This window comes from Ctenopharyngodon idella, chromosome 2, assembly GCF_019924925.1.
Source record: "Ctenopharyngodon idella isolate HZGC_01 chromosome 2, HZGC01, whole genome shotgun sequence".
Lineage (NCBI taxonomy): Eukaryota > Metazoa > Chordata > Actinopteri > Cypriniformes > Xenocyprididae > Ctenopharyngodon > Ctenopharyngodon idella.
Genome location: NC_067221.1, coordinates 229,614 through 252,000, shown reverse-complemented (window position 1 = coordinate 252,000; position 22,387 = coordinate 229,614). Strand labels below are relative to the sequence as shown.

Here is a 22,387-nt window from a genome sequence, read left to right as displayed (position 1 = left end):
ATTGGCCACATGGAAAATCTCTGATTCTTCTGAATGGTTGGTCACAATTCTGTCTGTTCCCTCATTTTATACCTTATTTCAGGATTATTCATTTGTTTTACACTTTTAGACTTTATTTTAAGGTGTCCTTGTCTGTACTGAGTAATGTTAATTAACAACATTGGGTTTGGTTTAAGGTCAGTTATTTATGTATGATTTATAGTTATTACTATAGTAAGTACATGTAACTGAGTGTCATCTTAATGCATAGTTTATTAAGTTTATTAAGCATAATTACTTGAGTATTTTATGCAACCTTGACGCAACAGTTTAGATTTGGCACAATATAGAAATGTCGAAGCTGGTCAGAGGAAAATGGCTCCCCCTGCTGGTTCATGGTTCATCCCAATCTTTATTTCTGCTGCTGCAATAATAATAATAATAATAATAATAATTCTTACATCCTATCATATAACGTGCAATCTTACTAATAACAGTAATAATAATTTACTGATTGGCTTCATCACTCTGTCTCCTCTCCACCAATAAGCTGGTGTGTGGTGGGCGTTCTGGCGCAATATGGCTGCCGTCACATCATCCAGGTGGATGCTGCACATTGGTGGTGGTTGAGGAGATACTAGTCGATTCGACTAGTCGAATTTAACGCTCTGCCATGACACTTTAAGCATGACATCAACTAGTCGCTGGTCCTGGCCTATAGAGGGCGTAACAGGATAAAAAATCTTTTAAGTCCATCTTTACACCCCTTATCCTACAGTTAATGACAAATTAATGCATACTCCGAGAGCGCTCCACAAGATATGTTTGATTATACCTCATACCAACTGTCCAAAGTCAAATGTGAGGCCATCTGTCTGACAGCTAAAGCTTGGCTGAAATTGGGTAATGCAACAGGACAATGATCCCAAGAACACCAGCAAATCTACAACAGAATGACTGAAAAGAAAAGAATCAAGGTGTTGCAATGGCCCAGGCAAAGTCCAGACCTCAACCTGACTGAAATGCTGTGGCAGTACCTTAACAGAACTGTGCATAAACAAACGCCCACAAACCTCAATGAACTGAAGCAACAATGTAAAGATGAGTGGGCCAAAACAATGTTTATCAGTCTCTCAATAATGTGAAAGACATGGCTTCTCCACTTTGGCTTTATTTGTGTTAAAAAAATAATGACACAGTGTAATATGGCATGTGCTGTTGTTCATCTGAGGTTGTATTGACCTAATTTTAAGACCTGCTAAATACCAGGGGCCATATTCACAAACATTTTATCTTACCACTAAGTGAGTTCTCCTAAATAGCAATAAAAGTTCTTAGGTAAGAGCTTCCTCTTAAAGGTAGGGTAGGCAGTTTTCTGAGAGGCTAGTAATAGTTGGTGGTTTGCCCTAACACTACGACGGGCTCAGTCTCTGGCCGAACAATAAATGCACGAACACAAATGCTGGTTTGGTGTATTTCTTCTTTTTACTGTAGGCTGTAAAATGAAATAAATCATACTTTTGTGGTTATATTGCTGCAGGCATAAGTGACCCACCCACAGCATGCAGTACACATTGCAACTCTGTTGCGTCATAACAGCATTAACAAAAATTAGCATCGCAACACACAATCACACTTTACATATAACAATAGTAATGATAAACAAAAACATACAAAAAGACATACCTGTAAAAAGAAATAAATGACCCTTTTGTGGTTGTATTGTTGCAGGCATAAGTGACCTAAATAAAATGTAAAATAACATTAACCGTGGCCTTACTAGAATTGGCGAAAGGCCAAATAACTTATAAAATATATGTTAATAGTCAAATTAAATGGTCAAAATATTACCCTAACTAAATCATAAACATAAAATACTTAAAAACTCAACTTATTTTGCATTATAATCGAATATATTTAACTAAATTGAGACGGAGCATAAGCTTACCCACCCACAGCGTGCAGTACACATTGCAACTGCTGTGTTGCGTCATCTCCCGTCTTATCGAACATTTTTGCCTGTAGTTCTCACACAACCCATATGAGGGCACCAGTACAACATGAAATTACCCGCTGCTGAATTTATAAGATTTCACAATAAAACTAAATAAAATCCTAACTCTGTTACACAGGGAGCAAACAAAAGCATCATAAGAGACAGTGTTAAACTGCCTCATGTCTCAAAGCACATAGTCTCGCATAGCCGGAGCTTCAGACTGACGGCAGAAGGTCTGGACTCTATCGCAGCTTTCATTGGCCAAGGACCGCCCAGAGGCCGTTTGACTGACATGTAATGCAACCAATCACAGTTCGTTTTGTTCCACGTCATGTTTAGGGGTCGATAAGTCGATGTCCCTACAATAACAGACCGGTGTGCGTCTAATAAATTATTCATTCGAGAACGTTGTGCAAGTTTACTGCAACAATGGAGCCGCAAACTTCACATACTTTTGAAAATCCAGCTTTTAGTTGATCCTGGTAAGCGCTCATACTTAACAGTAGTAAACATGACGACTTTCTTCCACGAGCTGGTTTTGGCGTCACAGCTTTCCAAGCGGACCGTTAAAGAACGTGACACACATATCCCCCGGACATCCTGTAGAATTCAACCAACCAGATGACGACTTCAAAACTCCTGAAGTGTTTCCAGATGTGAAGTGTTTGTGCTGAAAGGAATTACTGATTCAATTTAAATACTGCTTCTCAAGAGATATAGGCTAACTTATGGTGATGCGATCATGTGATGACAAATTTGCACCTTAATCATAGCCATTTGCCTTTCAACACAAGAAAAGATAGAAAAATAATAATGTGACAATGGCAAATATCCTCTTCAGATGAGCTTCAATCCAATCTCAGTAAGACATTTGACAAAGGCATTAAAAGCATCATCATTAAACCCTATAAAACATGTAGTTCCCCGAAACCCAGATGAAACTCAGCTTTGAAGTTCATTGTACTGTTAATGTAGTGATTGTGTTGAGCTGCTCACTTCACTGAGATGACTGATGATAAAAAAAACAATAAAAAAAAAAACAATTCACTAATACATGAATGAGAGGAAGACTTTATTAGGTCTTATACAAAAAAAACAAAACATTTATATACAGTAAAGTACAGTAAAGGTCACCGTAACTTCGGATTTGATGATATTGATTCTGAAGTGGCTCCATATTCACCATCATTTAATACCTGTCAGTAAAATGAAACACAGACAGTAACATATACACATTACAGCTGACATATCTCTTCAGAAGACTGACTAGTCCACATGATATTATTATATTATATGATATGAATTAATACTTACAATAGTGTCTCCAGTTTATAATGTGGATTATCTTTTAAAGCAGAGAGATGCTTGACACTTCCATGTTCTATTTTATTCTCAGACAGATCCAGTTCTCTGAGGTGTGAGTTTGATCTCAGAGCTGAAGCCAGAGCAGCACAACCTTCAGATGTGATATCACAATCAAACAGCCTGCAGAAAACAATGACACACTCTCTTAGTTCAGGAACTACACAACTTCACATAGAGACTGAGATTTTAAATAATAAATCTGTGTGGGTTTAATGTTTTTATTACTCTTTGTTTAATTTTTGCTTAATTGTGTGTTAATGTAAATCACTATGATTTGAATAACATATACGTTGAGTAATCCCTTAAAATAATATGATACTCTTAAGATTAATGCATGATCTTACCTAAGTTTCTGCAGTTTACAGTGAGGATCCTTCAGTCCATCAGAGAGCAGCATCAGACCTCGACCTCCTATTTTATTCTGAGTCAGATCCAGTTCTCTGAGGTGTGAGTTTGATCTCAGAGCTGAAGTCAGAGCAGCACAACCTCCAGCTGTGATATCACAATCAAACAACCTGCAGAAAAAATTGACACACTCTTTTAGTTCAGCAAGAACTACACAACCACAGAGAGACTGAGATATTAAATAATAAATCTGTGTGGGTATAATGTTTTTTTTTTTTTTTTACCTTTTGCTTTATTGTTTGTTTCAATAAAATAATATAATATAATATAATATAACCAAACAGATTTGGCTTGCTGTCTGCTATAGAGGGGCTCAGAGAGGATATTCTACTCAAGCTCTGATTGCCCCATTACACAGACAAAATAATATACAAAAAGGAGGAGAAAGGGAGGAGGAGGGATGCCGAAAGAACTAACAATGGGAAGAGGTATGATGCTGGTTTTAATACCTTAGTATTAATTAGAAGATTAGATGAGCGACTCCTTCTGAAATTACGTTAATAACTTCACTAATGTAAGTCACTAGGATTTGAATAACATACAACGAATAATCCCTTCTCTGTTGTGATTAATGTATGATCTTACCTCAGTTTCTCCAGTTTACAGTAAGGATCCTTCAGTCCATCAGAGAGCAGCATCAGGCCTTTATCACCTATTTTATTTCCAGACAAACTTAGTTCTCTGAGGTGTGAGTTTGATCTCAGAGCTGAAGCCAGAGCAGCACAACCTTCAGCTGTGATATTACAATGAAAAAACCTGCAGAAAACAATGACACAATCTCTTAGTTCAGCAAGAGCTACACAACCACAGAGAGACTGAGATATTAAATACTAAATCTGTTTAATTTTTTTTTTTTTTTTTTTACCTTTTTATAGAAGTAAAATAATACCATAAGTTTTTGAAACAAAAAGCATCTTGAATTGCACTACTTGAAAAAAATATGCATTGCATTAACTGTGCTTGTATTTTAATGCATTGTATTTTTAGGGCTTGCATTTTTATGGGCTGAAATTCAACATGGTTGTAAATTTAAGCTGTGAATATTTCAAATCAAAACATTCCACACACATTTTCATTATTAAAAATTCAATAATTTATATTCACCTTTCAGATTTCACTTCCAAAATATTAATTCTGTTTATTTTTATAATTTTTGGTCCATTTTATTTTGTGTCCACAAATTCTGTGGTTCAGATTTCAACATTTCACATCCGGGAACGGCATGAATAGCAGTAGAGTACCGAGCATAATCTCCATTTGCTGTTAGTTGACTTCATTCATTAAAACGGATTTACATTAATGGAGCAAGTGGTAAGTGTATGTGTGATGATTATCAGGGCCAGTATATATGCAGAAAAGCTGATAAAGACACAAAAGTTGTGTTTACATTAAATTCAATGTCTTCACTGTTACTTTACCTGTGTAGCCTACATGTAAGCAGCTTTCTCTACAGTGAACAAGATTATAACGTTATTCTCTGATGCTGATGTACAGTTCAAACATTAAATCTGAGGTAGACATATAACTTTCATTATATCGCAGCTGTGCTGCAGTACTGGGGTTTCCCTCAATACGTCATACTCCAGGATTACCCTGCCGTCGGGACATATAGAACGCTTAACTTATCTTTATAGACTAAATACAGTGAAAGACCACCAAACTCGCACATTATTAAGAATGTAGGCTATAGGCTACAGGCAAGAAAGTTGACTCAGAATATGAACATAATGCGCAAAGTTTGACGCTAAGCGTTTCCCAGTGAAATACTGGCATAAAGTTGGCTTGACATTGGACGGTCGATATTTGCAAATTTAGGGACCATCTCTAAAGTTACACACTACATTTCTAACTTCAATAGCATATGAAGAGAATGACTTACAGTCATGAAACCAACTGTAAAGTGTTCATGTAGGTTTCAGGTATGATGCACACCTTTTAGATTCTTGATATTGAATAAAATAAACTGTCAAGTCATATGTAAATATTGTTATATATTTCACTTAGCCTATTGTATGCTCATGCACAAAATATACCATAATTTAAAGCTCTATAGTATTTGAAGAGAATGAATTACAGTCTGTAAAGTGTTCATGTAGGTGTGATGCACAACTTTTAAACTATAAGCTCATGCAGTAGTAAAAAATTTGCAATTTTTTTTATTTGTTTATTTTATCAAATATAAAAAATCTAAAAGGTGTGCATCATGCTTGACACCTACACAAGCACATTACAGTTTATGACTGTTAGTCATTATCTTCAAATGATATTGAAGTTAGAAATGTGTATCTTCAAATGATATTGAAGTTAGAAATGTGTACACCAGTGTTGTATGTAACTTTAGAGAAAGTCCCTAAATTTGTGAATATGGACCATACTATATCAAGCCAACTTTATTCCAGTATTTCACTGGGAAACGCTTAGTGTCAAACTTTATACATTACGTCCATATTCTGAGTCTACCTGCTTGCCTGTAGCCTATATAGTATAGTATAGGTGCGCGTTTGGTGGTCCTTTATAACACTGTATTTAGTCTATAAATTAAAGTTAAGCATTCTATTAAAGTTAAGGAAAGTCAAGTCATCTTTATTTATATAGCGCTTTTCACAATACATATTGTTTCAAAGCAAATTATTATCGAGCTAAAGTTGGTTTTTAATTGAATCACTTCCATTGTAAAAATTGTTAATTATTACTTTAGGGGCCGCTTAAATGACACCTTTCCTACTGAAATAAAAAACGAATACCTTTAATGCATTCTTGCCGTTCATTTACGTGTTTAGTCTATAGGTTTGCGTGTTTGAGTGTGTATGTGCGCAGAAGCTTGACAACTTTTGTGTCTTTATCAGCTTTTCTGCATATATACTGGCCCTAATAATCATCACACATACACTTACCACTTGCTCCGTTAATGTAAATCCGTTTTAATGAATGAAATGTATGAATTGCTCTAACTGTTGCTCTGCTTTTCATCAACACGCGCTTGCACCACCTGCTGGTGAGGTCGACTAACAGCAGATGGAGATTATGCTCGGTACTCTACTGCTATTCCTGCAGTTCCAGGATGTGAAATGTTGAAATTTGAACCTCTGAATTTGTGGACACCAATTTGTGGAAGCGAAATAAAATGGACAGAAAATTGCCTGATAAATATTATAGGTTGTATTTTTAAACAGAATGAATATTTTGGAAGTTAAATCTGAAAGGTGAATATAGATTATTGAATTTTTAACAATGAAAATGTGTGTGAACTGTTTTGAATTGAAATATTCACAGCTTAAAAATACAACCATGTTGAATTTCAGTCCATGCAAGCCTTTAAAATACAATGCATTAAAATACAAGCACGGTTAATGCAATGCATATTTTTTGAAGTAGTGCAATTGAAGATGCTTTTTGTTTCAAAAACATATGGCATTATTTTACTTCCTTACGTTTTTGCGTTATCATGTGTTTCACAAGTTTCTGTGCCCATATAATCTTAGAGTAAGTGTTAAACAGATTTGGCTTGCTGTCTGCTATAGATGGGTTCAGAGAGGATATTCTATTCGAGCTCTGATTGCCCCCCATTACACAGACAAAATAATATACAAAAAGGAGTAGAAAGGGAGGAGGAAGGATGCCAAAAGAACTAACAACGGGAAGAGGTAAGAGGTTTTTTATACCTTAGTATTAATTAGAAGATTAGATGGGCGTACTCCTGAAATTACGTTAATAACTTAACTAATGTAAGTCACTATGATTTGAATAGCATAGAGAGAATAATCCCTTCTCTGTTAAGATTAATGTATGATCATACCACAGTTTCTCCAGGTTACAGTGAGGATCCTTCAGTCCATCAGAGAGCCTCGACCTCCTAGTTTATTCTGAGTCAGATCCAGTTCTCTGAGGTGTGAGTTTGATCTCAGAGCTGAAGCCAGAGCAGCACAACCTTCAGCTGTGATATCACAATGAAAAAACCTGCAAAAAACAACACACTCTCTTAGTTCAGCAGGAACTACACAACCACAGAGAGACTGAGATATTAAATACTAAGTCTGTGTGGGTTTAATGTTTTTATTGCTCTTTGTTTACTTTTTGCTTTATTGTGTGTTAATGTAAATCACTATGATTTGAATAACATATACAGAGAATAATCCCTTAAAATAATATGATACGTGTCTCTTAAGATTAGTGTATGATCTTACCACAGCTTCTCCAGTTTACAGTGAGGATCCTTCAGTCCATCAGAGAGCAGCGTCAGACCTCGACCTCCTATTTTATTTACAGACAGATCCAGTTCTCTTAGGTGTGCGTTTGATCTCAGAGCTGAAGCCAGAGCAGTACAACCTTCAGCTGTGATATCACATGTATTTAACCTGTAGAGAACAATGACACAGTATTCACTCTCAGTTCAAAAGCCTGATGAATCATATTTGACACATTTGAACATGTTTTTTCTATTTAAAAAAAGTATGGATAATCAAGAAAGCCTACGTTGCTTCAGTCAAGAAAATTATCATCTTGAAATATTACTAACAATAAAGGTTATTCTTATGTTTACTTAATAAAAATCAGTAAAGATTTCACAGCAAAAAGACATGAAGCACAAGCTGAAGGGACACATTTTTACAATTATACTAAAAGGCCTTTTACTTGTTAAAAAAAACCCCTATAAACTATCAATAAGCCAACAGACAGCATGTAGTAGATTGTGTACAACAGGGTTATGATCATGTTGATAATTTATATCAAATATGATACAGTAGGAATTAAAGGGTTAAAATAACATGCACTTAAGATTAATGTATGATCTTACTTCAGCTTCTCCAGTTTACAGTGAGGATCCTTCAGTCCATCAGAGAGCAGCGTCAGACCTGCACCTCCTATTTTATTCTCAGACAGATCCAGTTCTCTGAGGTGTGAGTTTGATCTCAGAGCTGAAGCCAGAGCAGCACAACTTTTAGCTGTGATATCACAATAAAATAACCTGCAGAAAACAATGACACAGTCTCTTAGTTCAGCAGGAACTACACAACCACAGTGTCAGAAAACACCAGTGTTGGGCATGTTACTTTAAAATAGTAATTAGTTATAGTTACTAGTTACTTCTCACAAATAGTAACTGAGATAGTAACTTAATTACATTATTATAAAAATAACTAATTACCAGGGAAAGTAACTATTACGTTACTTAAAAAAAAAAAAAAAAAAATTCAAATATGTCAAATAACTTGGATGCCCCCAGTATTAAATGTTAAATAAATGAAATGAACACTTAATAGAAAGAAATATTATAAAACATTGTACACTAATCTACACTATTTTAATGTTGCTGTGGGACAATGTGAGAGACACCTATTAAATTCAATATATTATTGTAAATATTATCATTACTATAGTGGAACAATAAAACACAGTAGATAGTTTAGTAGAACTTTTAATATTTATTGCACAGACCACAACTGGCCAACAAATAAATTATGCTTGATCCGACTCGTGACTCATGATCCACTCTTATCACGACATGAAATTTCTCTGTACTGTATTATACGTGTTGGTAGCCATTAAAGAAAATGTATTTAGTTTCATATTTATGTTTAAATAGGCCTATTATAATGTTATTTTTTAATTTCGTCTATTTGATTATGAAAAGTGAACAGCACGAGTAAGATAGGATACATCATAAGATGCGCAATATCAGGAGACATGGAGTAGGTCAGACATGATTTTGACCACTTCATTAAGTTTTGTTTTGTAGAAAGCCTTTCTTTAAAGTGAATTTCGTTTAGTAAAATAAAATCTCAATTTTAATCAGTGTTTCACCAAACAATGCCTGGATTTAATAAATAAGAAGCAAATATACAGACAATATATTCATGACATTGAGGCGCCAACGCGATTACTTACATGTGAACTGGAGCACGTCTTATAGGCTAAATGAACCGAAACTCAGTGTATAGGCTGCTTGCTTCACAGACATGAGAAATCTATAGAAATTTTGAAATTTCTACTTTTAAATGAAATAACTCAAAACTAAACGAAATAGGCTACTCTCTGATTATGTAATCCGAATGAATTGTGCATTCTCTCTCTAAGCACGTCCACTATGCGGAGTTGAGAGTCAGCCATGTCTACTTCATCTTAGCAGCTGACACTGATTCAGAAAACATTAGTTTATTAATAAACAATTAAAAGGTCTCCTTGCTGTTTTTGTCACATTCATAATCATTACTTTTGCTGGTTCTTTATGGCAAGCTTTATGCGTGTGCTTGAGTACTATATAGTATATATTACGTAAACGCTCATTATCATGGTTTATTCTCTCCAGTATTTAAGAAATTAAATTAATATAAATGTGATTAGTCAACTAATGGCTTAAACGAACAACTACTAGTCGACTAGAAGAAAATTATTTCACACATTTTCAATCCAGCATGTCACAAAGGGTATTCTGGTTTGAGCTCGTGCTCCACTTGCATGATCTGACACAGACACACACACAGAGTATCGTACATTATTAGCTCTCAGTTTAAAATTTTATTTGTGTATGACTAACCTGTACTATTCCTTTACAACAAATGCTTTGCAGGTCTATGATCTCTAGTCACACATCAATCATGATCTGTTAGCCCATGTGTCCCAGCCCAACACACACACTAGAGAAAAAGCTTTGCAGGTCCTATGGCTGAGATAGAGCCTACTCATATGAAAATCGCTTCAATCGCTTCAGCTCAATTATAGTAACACCACATTTTATTGTCAGTAACGGTAATGGAGTTGTAATGGGGGAAAAAGTAATTCGTTTGATTACTCGTTACTAAAAAAAAGTAACGCCGTTTATTTATAACGCCATTATTCCCATCACTGGGAAACACAGACTAGGAAGATGGTAAGTATAAATAAAGACAGGCTTTATTGAACACAGCGATAAAGCAATAGTGATGAAGCAACGGATATGGAATGGTGATGCAGCAGGAGGAACACTGACAGGTAAGTTGCCACACACACACGTTAACAGTCACTGAAGAATAATACAGTGCCCTCCGCAAGTATTGGAACAGTAAAGACAAAATTGCTCTGTTAGCTGTGGTGTCAAGGCATCTATAAATACGATTAAAAGATTAATATGAGGTCAGCTGAGAAAATCAACAGCAGTTGATGATAGACAAATGACAAGGACTATGAAAAAAACTAAAATAACTGCCAGTAAAATCACCATCAACCTCCAGAAAGCTGGGGTGATGGTCTCACAATCTGCTGTTCGCAGGAGACTTCACCAACAGAATTACAGAGGATACACAGCAAGATCAAACATCTGATCAGTACCAAAAATAGAAAAGCCAAGTAGAATTTGCAAAAACACACAGAGATGAGCCAGTAGAGTTTTATGGACAGATGAGACAAATATTAACCTTTATCAAAGTTAAAAGCAAAAGTGTGGAGAAAAAAAGAAACTGCAAATGTCCAGTTTTCAGTCCCGTGCCCAACTGCTCCCACAGGATTCTGTCCCGCTCCCACCCGCTCCCACAAAAAAAAAAAATGTTATCCTGTCCCGCTCCTGCCCGCAACATTCATGTTTTGTCCTGCTCCCGCCCGCAAAATCCCGCATAAAAGTAGCAAACAGATATTTGTCAGTACATCCATGAAATTTACATGAAATATTAAGTTACGTGTCACCACAAAATCCCAGCATAAACGCTCCGGATAAAATATTTTCTATTAAAGCATCAACATTCACAAACCAGTTATTTTTAACCGAAAAGCAAGCTGATGCGTGCATGGTTTGGTATGGCAGAATGTGCTCAAAGAGCACTCCCTTTATGACTAAAAAGCGGACATCTCAGTTCATTGTGATCTCACAAAGCTCTGTTATAACACAATGAATATATGAACAATGAATCTTTCATAATGTCTACATTTCGTGTGTTATAATAGGATTCATGAACGCGTTTTGAGCGGTGAGAGGATTCTAACATAAACACCTGATTGTGTTGCATCTCCACTGCATCTCAGAAATCAACAGATATGTCTGTGATTGGCTACATTGCTCAACACTGCAAACATGTTATAAACAGAATCTCACATATGCTTGCGACAGTAAATCGATTTTATTTTATATTACTTGTTACTTTATTAGTTTTTAGATATTTTGTGTTTAGATATTTCTATTTTGCTGGAGTCCCACAAATCATTTTATTCTCCCGCAACCCGCACACATGAGCGTCTTACTACCTGCGCCCACGTGTGCCCATCAGATCTTGTCCCGCGCTGCACTCTGTTGCGTTGGGTCCTGCGGGTCTCGCAGGAGTGCAGGTCTCTACATACAACCTCATCTGGAAAGCATGGTGGAGGTAGTGTCATGTCATGGGCATGCATGTCTGCCTCTGGAACAGGCTCACTCATCTTTATTGATGACTTATTCAATGATGGCAGCAGAAGAATTAATTCAGAAGTGTACAAAAGAATGGCCTGGAAAAGCATTTGTGAAAAATGTGAAACCAAGAGTGGTTGATGTCTATGGGTCACAGACTCACTCTTGTGATTGCTTGCAAGGGATTTACAATTAAATATTAGCTTTAAACATTTGCTTTAAGTTAAACCATCCCAATACCTTTTCTCACATTCGGCAGAGGAATGAAACTCTGTAAGTGCTGTTCTTCTTAGTTGGTAAAACATTTTGTGTAGAAACAATCAATAATAAAATGTGACATTCTGTACTTCTGCCTCATATTAATCTTTTAATCATTTTTATAATTGTCTTGACACCAAAGCTAACAGAGCAATTTTGTCTTTACTGTTCCAATGCTTATGGAGGGCATTGTATATATATATTGAGCACTTTCCTTTCTTGTTTGAGGTGGGACACACAGACAGGAGACAAGGAGCTGGAGACTGGAGTTTGGAGACGAAGAGAATGGAGACTTGGGTGAGGAGACGAACATAAGGTGAGTCTAAGACAAGACTAGACCAGTGGTTCCCAAACCTGTCCTGGAGGACCCCCAGACCTGCACATTTTGTAGGTCCTCCAGGACAGGTTTAGGAACCACTGGACTAGACATTGTGTGTGTGTGCACGGAGTCCTTTTAACTGGTGCAGGTGAAATGAGTGAAAGGTGATGGTGATTAAAACTCAGGTGATTGAGATTATTGTGGTTGTGTGTAGGTGGAGCCTGATGATTCTGTGACACACAGAGAGACTGAGATATTAAATAAGCCTACTAAATCTGTGTGGGTTTAATGTTTTTGTTATGTTCTGTTTACTTTTGCTTTATTGTGTGTTAATGTAAATCAGTATGATCCAAAAAAGAACAATAATCCCTTAAAATAACATGATACTTGTCTCTGTTAAGATTAATGTATGATCTTACCACAGTTTCTCCAGTTTGCAGTGAGGATCCTTCAGTCCATCAGAGAGCAGCATCAGACCTTTATCTCCAATTTTATTCTGAGTCAGATCCAGTTCTCTGAGGTGTGAGTTTGATCTCAGAGCTGAAGCCAAAGCGGCACAACTTTCAGCTGTGATATCACAATAAAATAACCTGCAGAAAACAATGACACACTCTCTTAGTTCAGCAGGAACTACACAGCTACAGAAAGATCGATTTTAAATACTAAATCTCTGTGGGTTTAATGTTTTTATTACTTTCTGTTTTGTTTACTTTTGTGTGTTATTGTAAACATTTGAACAACAAGGAGAATAATCCTTTAAAATAATTTGATTCTTGTTACACTTAAGATTAATGTATGATTTTACCACAGTTTCTCCAGTTTACAGTGAGGATCCTTCAGTCCATCAGAAAGCAGCGTCAGACCTCGACCTCCTATTTTATTCACAGACAGACTCAGTTCTCTGAGGTGTGAGTTTGATCTCAGAGCTGAAGCCAGAGCAGCACAACCTTCAGCTGTGATATCACACTTATTCAACCTGCAGAACGACACACTCTTCACTCTCTTAATTCAGCAAAAACTACACAACCACAGAGTGAGTGAGATGTCAAATACTAAATTTGTGTGGGTTTAATGTTTTTTATTAATTTATGTTTACTTTTGCTTTATTGTGTGTTAATGTAAATTTCAATCTGAAAAAATATAAAGGATATAATCCCTTTTGTATATCTTTTGTATACTGATCCAAGTGTGTCTTTTGTTAAAAGAAATCAGGCAAAATTAACATTACCACAGACAGCATAGAACAGAGAAGCACTGCACTACATTACACACACACACACACACACACACACACACACACACACACACACTCAGACTTACTGAGCTGATCTGGAGGCTTCAACTACAGGCAAGAGCTTCTGAAGTACTTCATCCGGTGACATGTGGATTTGGCCTTCACTGATGTATTTCTTTAACTTAAACTCATCCAAATGCTCAGAGGTTAATAAAACAAAGACAACAGCTGACCACTGTGATGAGGACAATCTGGCACTTGAAAGACCTCCAGATCTGACATACTCCTGGATTTCATTTATGAGAGAATGATCGCCCAGTTCATTTAAAGAGTGGAACAGATTGATGGATTTCTCTGGTGAGGGATTCATTCTAATTTTCATTTTAATGTATTCAATCGTTTTCCCTTTGCTGTATGAGATTTTTCTAACACATGTCAGAAGGCCTTTAAGGAGCATTTGATTGGACTCCTGTGAGAGACCCAGAAGGAATCGGAGGAAAAGATCCAGATGTCCATTTCTACTCTGCAGAGCCTTGTCCACGGCTCTCTGATGCAGCTCAGATAACTTGTGACACGTGAACTCATGTGCATGTTTTGAGCTGAGGTTTTCATTGAGAACATCCCTCTTGTACAGCAGGAATGAAAGCAGCACGTGAAGAGCTGCTAGATGCTCCTGAATGCTCAGATGAATGAAGCAGAAGACTTTCCCCTGATACAAGCCCAACTCCTCTCTGAAGATCTGAGTGCACAATCCTGAGTACACTGATGCTTCTGTCATATCAATGCCACACTCTCTCAGATCTTCCTCATAGAAGATCAGGTTTCCTTTCACAAGCTGTTGGAATGCCAGTTTCCCCAGTTTTAGGATCATGTCTTCATTTTTCATTTTCTTATCATAGTCCTTCTCATGTTTGATGTTGGTCTGAATGATTAGGAAGTGTGTGTACATTTGAGTGAGAGTCTTGGGAATCTCTCCTCTCTTTGCTATACTCAACATCTTCTCTAGAACAGTGGCTGAGATCCAGCAGAACACTGGGATGTGGCACATGATGTGGAGGCTCCTTGATGACTTCAGGTGTCTGATGATTGCATTGGCCAGACTCTGATCACTGATTCTCTTCCTGAAGTATTCCTTCTTCTGTGGCTCATTGAAGCCTCGTACCTCTGTCACTCGATGGACACACTCAGAGGGGACGAGATCAGCTGCTGCTGGTCTGGAAGTGATCCAGATGAGAGCAGAGGGAAGCAGATTCCCCGCAATGAGGTTCATCAGTAGCACGTCCACTGAGGCTGATTCGGATATATTACACAGTTTCACATTAAAATTCAGAGAGAGACGACACTCGTCCAGACCGTCAAAAACAAAGACAACTTTATATTCATCACTGAATAGATTCATTTCTTTTGTTTCAGGGAAAAAGACATGAAGAAGATCTGAAAGACAGAGTGTTTTGTCCATTAAGTTGAGCTCTCTGAAAGGAAGTGGAAATATGAGCTGGACGTCCTGATTCTCTTTCCCTTCTGCCCAGTCCAGGATGAACTTCTGCACAGACACAGTTTTTCCAATGCCAGCGACTCCCTTTGTCAGCACAGTTCTGATGGGTTTGTCTTGTCCAGGTAAAGGTCTAAAGATGTCATTGCATTTGATTGGTGTGTCCTCTTTAGCTGTTCTCCTGGATTGTGTCTCAATCTGTCTTACCTCATGCTCATTGTTGATCTCCCCATTTTCACTCTCTGTGATGAAGAGCTCTGTGTAGATCTCATTGAGGAGAGTTGGGTTTCCCTGCTTTGCTGTTCCCTCATACAGACACTGAAACTTCTTCAGCAGATTTGATCTAAATGTCTTGAGGGCTTCAGCATGTTGAGGGTCACTGATGTAAGATTAAAAAAAAAAAAAAAAAAAAAATCATTAGATAATTAATATGCATATTTCATGTAGTATATTTAATGACTACCAGATTGTTTAATGAGATATTCCTTTAGTTTAGGTAGTTTAGACTGCTGTTTAGTCCAATCAGAAACCCAATTATTAATTCTTTAATAAATAATCCAAGATGTCTCAAGACCGTGACAAGCAATGGCCAAGTAGGCCCAAGCAGATGTCTGCTGTCCGACTGATCATTATGAGCTTTTACTCCCCCTTTGCTAACACTAGTCCAGCAACTAGTGGACCTCAGGCACATTCCAGGTGGGGGAATGTAGCCACATGCAAAACCAGAAGGAATGCAAACAAGGTAACTCTCACTCCATTTTCCTACTGAAACACACATAATGCCCATAAAAAAGGACACTTCCCCATTCATTCATAGAAAACCTTCTATGAAGGAACAGGCATTTTTCCAGAATATAGTATGTATTATTATTACTGTCTTTTACAGTGCCTTTTGTACTGTATACTGTTTTATGCAAGCTTTAGGATAGAATTATTAGACAATGTACCCTTTTCGACTGCGATCGATTGCTCCTGTCTGCCTCGCTGCTGAGTTGTTTGCATCTGTAGCTCCGTATAGCTTTGTTTTGAATCTCTATTTATTATCATTCCTTGTTGTTTATATTATCATCACCATATATCTGATATTGTCTAATATTGGCTATCACATTAATCTGACGTCGATAGCTTTTAATCTTTTAATCTAAATCACTATCACGATGCATTTCTTTTTCTCTCTTGCGCTCCTTTTTCAATGAGTCCAAACAATTGTGGTGAGTCAGATCAGTCTACAAACACGGTGAGTCATGTCATCTTCCCCTGTTCTTGTTGCTTGCACTGCCGGTACATGCTTAGCATAGCTTTCTCTGTCAGCGACGAGGGATTCACGTGTCATAAATGCAGTGAAATAGTCAGGCTGTCAAAGAAAATTTCAGAATTAGAGACACGCATCCAAACTTTAATCGAGGATAGTAAGAATGCAAGGGCTTGAGATACTGTTTTGGATACAACTAGCTTATCAAACCCTGTACATTGTTCGGTTCCGGCTGTAAAGCCCGTGCAGCAGGGCAACTGGGTGGCTGTGAGACAGCATAGTCGCGGGGCCAAACACCGCTGTTCCGTTCTGATTAGAACTTCATGCAGGTTCTCCCCACTCACCGACACACCCACTGAGAATCCTGTTGAAAGTGCCCTAGTTGTTGACGATTCTATTACACGTAACGTGAAAATAGAGACACCAGCCACCATAATCACGTATGCTGGGAGCAAGTGCGCCTGACATCAAAGCAAATTTAAGAGTGCTGGCTAATGCTAATCAGAAATACTCTAAGATTGTTATTCACATCGGCACTAATGATGTCTGACTTCGCCAGTCAGAGATCACTAAAATTAACATTAAAGAGGTGCGTGAACTTGCAAGCACTATGTCAGACACTGTAATTTGCTCTGGCCCCCTTCCTGTTCGCTGGAGTGATAAGATACTTAGCAGACTATCATCACTTAATGGCTGGCTGTCTAAGTGGTGTCTGCAGAATAATACAGGGTTCATAGACAACTGGAAAAGAATTGAGTCTCGGCTATTGGATGCTCAACAAACAAAAGGAAAAATGACAAGGAGCATCAGTGCCAAGATTCCAACACAGAAACTAGACAGAAGTGACCAGATCCTGGCTTTATGCCCAAATACAACACCCACCAAAAGACAAAAATAACCAAAACCCAGAAAAATAAACATGCGTCACATGATCCTTGCAATACAAATTAAAACAAGAGTGAGTGTCAGGACCTTGAAACAACATTAGTCTGTCTGGATAAAAGTCTATCAAATGCATAAACAGAAATGGAAACATGTATAATCAATAAACAAATTAGTACAGCATTTACCTAAACCCAAGATCAGTGTGTCCACTAAAGTTACGTTGAGGATCCATTGAGCAGTCACTCTTCATGGATTCACAGCTGGATTCTGGAGGGTCCAGTCTGTGCATTGAGATGAACACAAGTGAATGTAATTCACACACTCTTATATTAATCACTTTTGTAATGATTGATTGTTTTAGGTAATTTAAAAATATTTCATTAATATGTACTATCCACAGAAAATGTACTATAATCAGTAATATTAAGTGTTATATTCCACATAGCGAAGCTGTTATGATCTTCATTCTAAAATGTATTGCATACAGGCATTGAAGACACTTTACAGCATTAAATTTGAACAATTCTTTCTTGGTTTTAAAACAGATGTAATAACAAAGATACTTTAGTACAGCATTTACCTAAACCCAAGATCAGTGTGTCCACTAAAGTTATGTTGAGGATCCATTGAGTAGTCACTCTTCATGGACACACAGCTGGATTCTGGGTGGTCCAGTCTGTGCATTGAGATGAACACAAGTGAATGTAATTCACACACTCTTATTATTATGTCTACGTTTGTGTCCTACCTTGCCTGTCAGATTATCTTGATTATTTGAATAAATATTGCTGCCAACATCCCTGTCTCTTCTCACCCTTCATCTTACTTGCATGGCACCACTAATCTCAGGGCTGGACTGGGATTTTTAGTCCAGGCGGCCCACCACTACGATCCAGAATCATTCCAGTCAGACACCACCCATATATTTGCTGTTTAAATAAGTGGATCCCACAACTGCTTTGCTTATTGAGAGTCTGCAATTTAGTGCCCGATGAAAAATTAAGCTCAGTATTTCCATCATGTTGGAAATCACACTTATCAGAAAAATTTCTGTTAGGCTTGTGTATATTTTTAGTTAAAGCTGTTAAGTTATTAAGAAATCATGTAGGTTGTTTCATATAATGACCACTAGTAAGTGCTGTAGGCATGTTTTCCTTGTTTGGTTTTTCCATGAAGGGATATATGTTGTTGTTGAAAATGAAAGTAACAGAGTGACGCAAGTTTGTTGTGTTTTAGTGTAAATTGAGAGTTCCATGTCTTATTAAAATCAACACATTGATGATTTATCTCGCATCCACCCGCGACTCACCCACAATTAATTGAAATGTTATTTTTTTTTATCACTTTATCACCCATCTGTGAATTATCCGCAGTGTCTCGGATATACATCACTACTGTACATGTTTGGGGGTTTTACCAGTAGTCTGCATTCATGAGCAATGGATAGTGGGTTCAGGGGTGATGGACGTGATATTTATATAGGCGGAGCAAGGTACTTCATCGCTTTATCTATGCCGAATTGTGATTGGGCTTATGCTGTAAATACAGAAGACAAAGCAATGTCTCTGCTTGCCAAAAAAATAAATAAAAATCAACAAGATTGTATTGGCCCTAAAGTGCGTTGACCCATGTAACTGAATTATTCCAATTATAATGTGATATATTGTTGAATACATGATAGCAAGTACTTATCTTCTGAAAATCATCAGTTACAGGAACTGAAAAATTCTTTCATTTCAGTGCAGAATATATAATAAGACAAACATTTTGAAGTGTTTACCTAATCCCAGGATCAGTGTGTCCACTAAGCTTAAGTGGAGGATCCACTGACCAGTCACTCTTGATGGACACACAGCTGGATTCTGATGACTTTGGTCCTTGTACTTGGACTGAACTGAAACAAAACATGAAGGGAAACTAGAATGAGACACTGTTATAATGATTGATTGTTCTTCTATGTGCCTCTGTAAAAATCACACAATAATAATCATAATGCTTATTATACACAGATAACTGACCTTACAAAAAGGCTTATCTGTATGTCTAAGACAAATGGTAGAAGCCACATAGCCCAACCATGAAAATTTTACGAGCTGGCCTTACATCCTCTAAAAAGATATACGTTGGAGAAAATACTTTTTTCTTTCAATTACTTTCTTATAATTCTAAACTGTATTTACTTTCCTTCTTATTTTTAAGTATTTTTTTTTTTACATCAAATTTTAAAAATACTCAGAGGGTTTTCCTTTTTAACTGGTAACATTTTTTCAGGCACTCATATGCCATTTAAATGTGATTCTGATTACAATTTATTAAATGGTAAATTGCTTTGCTAGGAAAAACATCTAGGTTACTATTCTAACCCCCGTTCCTGGAAGGAAGGATCGGAGACGTTACGTCGATACTGACATATTGGGGTCTCACCTGGGAACCCAAACACCTCCAAGTGGTACCAAAATGAGCCAATGAACATTAGCCATGCTTTGCTGAGGAGCCGAGATCCCATTCAGCGGAGGTTCAGGGCTGTGGCGGGGGGGTGTAACGTCTCCGTTCACTCCTTCAGGGAAGGAGGGTGACAATAGTAACCTAGACGTTCCCATTCAGTTCACTAACCATTAGGCCATGACTGCCCCCAGTTACAAGTGGTGGAGATGCAGATGCTGGCAAGCAACTCCGTGTCTATTCACAACTGCTCTCACAAATGACGTAACCTACCCAGCACCCCAAGTAAACCAGAGGGGAAGTCCTCCATGCCAAAAGGGATGGAAAGGACAGGGTTTTCCGTGGGGGTGGTCAAAGCTGCTGTTCTTACCCCAGGGAAGAGTGCTTCAGAACTCAATTCCCATTGTTTTTCAGCATGACCAAAATACAGGGGAAGCGTGCCCAGTCCCAAAGGAGGGGAACGCTACAGAGACCACACCCTGCCCGAAGGGAGGTAATGTGTGGAGGTACGATGATGCGATGCTACGATGATCCGCTAGTGCCCCTGGTGGTCAGGAGGAATGAAACAGAAGATTTTCAAACATGTTTTGTGCCAAGCCTTTTACATGGCAAGTTTTGAGATTTAATGTGAGAGCAAATGATGGCCTTTTCTAGTCAATATCATTGAACTGCACCACATTGTTTACAATGGGTATTCCTGTACTTTGTGCAAAAAAAAAAAACTGTAAAACTGTTTATGCCATTAAAATATTATGCTGGTAAATCTGTAGATGAAAAGCAACTTTTTGACCCATATAAACTCCTGTAAATACGATGTCTGAAGTCAAATGGACAGTACCGCATCTCAGCCTATTTAACTACACTATTGGTTGCTTTGCATCTTCCCATTAATTCCTATTTGTGGGTTACTAAACATGTGACTGGCAACTATTTAAATGCAGTAATTTCCATTATTTCAGTTATTTCCCTCTCTGCTCTCGCTTTACAACAACAGCCTTTGCCCAAACAAACTCTAATTAGCTTCAGGTAGGTGCTGTTGTGCTGTTTTATAAGTTTTTTATTAAGTATATCATTAAGTATTATGTCTAAAAAAAAGCCTGTTACTAGTCTTCATTTTGAATGACAAGGTCATGCTACTGGGTGGTAGAAAAAAAGTCTTGATTTACAATCACTTGTAACAGGCCTATGTGCTGGTTTCAGTATATTGATTTAAATCATATCTGATGTGTGATATTAATTATATGTTGTACTAATGTATTTCTTTTTTATCTACCTTTTTCTTGCAGATGGTGACTGAGAAAGATTGGCGAGACATGACATATATACATTTGACACAACATTACTAACATCAGCACACTTCTTTTTTGTTTAACATGCTATATTTAAAAAAAAAAAAAATACTGAATCAATTTTTGCATTTAAGACTTTGATTTACTCTTTAATGGATATTTTAAATAATAATAATAATAAAAAAATAAAAAAATAAAAAAATAGGTGTGGCGTAAATGTGGTTATAATGGCTTTTGGTCTGTCAGTCACATGTGGGCCATATAAAGGCCGTCAGCACTTTGCAGAACCCAACCATACAAGAATTAAATATAAGGTTCACATTTGTTTTTATTATTTGGCTCACTATGGGTGGAGTTATGGCACGGTTTTGGTGTACTGGTACTGATGTTAAAATGAATATGATGCTAGTAGCACAATCTGATAGGTAGCATTTTTCGCTATTGATTTGTGCTACCTCTATGTACCTCTACGCACAATCTGAGCGGGTGGCGCAAATCAACAAACACGTTCTAATTTGGGCCAAATCTATGCCAAAGGAAATTTGCTGGCTGTGAATATGTCTACTATAAACAAATTACGCAGACTATAAATTATAGTTCGCAAAACACAGTGGTCCTATGAATAGCTGCAAGTAGAAAAACACAAAATTAAAATATAAACGATTCCTTAACTATATTTGTTACTCACCTGTGCGGAAATGTATCCGTGGACAGGTCTTCATAACGCTGACCTCCATGATGTTCCATCAATCTAAACTCTAAATGAAAGAAACTCAACGCTTTGATAATAGAGTAAAGTTGTTTCTGTTTTCATAAAATGCCTACATAAGCAGATGAACTTTGTACTTTGATAACCACCTCAGGTGACAGAAAAGGGCGGGCGCAATCTGCAGACTTAAGATAGTTCAAGGAAGTGCTTTGGCGGCAATTCAAATAGATATTGTTTTGGTCATTTGAAAAGCATTGATTTACAATTTTTATATAATACACTAACATGTGAATGTATTGTGTGTATTTGAAAAGTCTGGGATCGTGTAGAGCTCTTTGAAGCTGCACTGAAACTGACATTTGGACCTTCAACCCGTTGAACCCCAGTGAAGTCCACTATATGGAGAAAAATC

The 22,387-nt window shown here is 37.2% G+C and overlaps 1 protein-coding gene across 5 annotated transcripts; it reads right to left on the bottom strand.

The window, feature by feature from the left end:
• Positions 1 to 461: 461 nt before the first annotated feature.
• Positions 462 to 22,385, bottom strand: LOC127501625 (NACHT, LRR and PYD domains-containing protein 12-like). 5 transcript variants are annotated; one of them, XM_051873762.1, is made up of 13 exons: positions 21,955 to 22,385; positions 19,316 to 19,429; positions 18,116 to 18,211; positions 17,721 to 17,816; positions 13,993 to 15,777; positions 13,478 to 13,648; positions 13,092 to 13,262; positions 8,541 to 8,711; positions 7,930 to 8,100; positions 7,596 to 7,702; positions 3,685 to 3,748; positions 3,290 to 3,460; positions 462 to 3,171 (listed from the first exon to the last, which is right to left on the bottom strand). In XM_051873762.1, the coding sequence occupies exons 1-13, from the start codon at positions 22,011 to 22,013 to the stop codon at positions 3,165 to 3,167; spliced, it is 3,183 nt and encodes a 1,060-aa protein (XP_051729722.1). In that variant the 5' UTR covers positions 22,014 to 22,385; the 3' UTR covers positions 462 to 3,164. The 5 variants fall into 5 exon arrangements, with proteins under 5 accessions (XP_051729722.1, XP_051729729.1, XP_051729705.1 ...); XM_051873745.1 differs by lacking the exon at positions 7,596 to 7,702 and adding an exon at positions 4,331 to 4,501 and having other exon boundaries at positions 463 to 3,171; positions 3,685 to 3,855; XM_051873753.1 differs by lacking the exons at positions 7,596 to 7,702; positions 17,721 to 17,816 and adding an exon at positions 4,331 to 4,501 and having other exon boundaries at positions 463 to 3,171; positions 3,685 to 3,855.
• Positions 22,386 to 22,387: the final 2 nt, after the last annotated feature.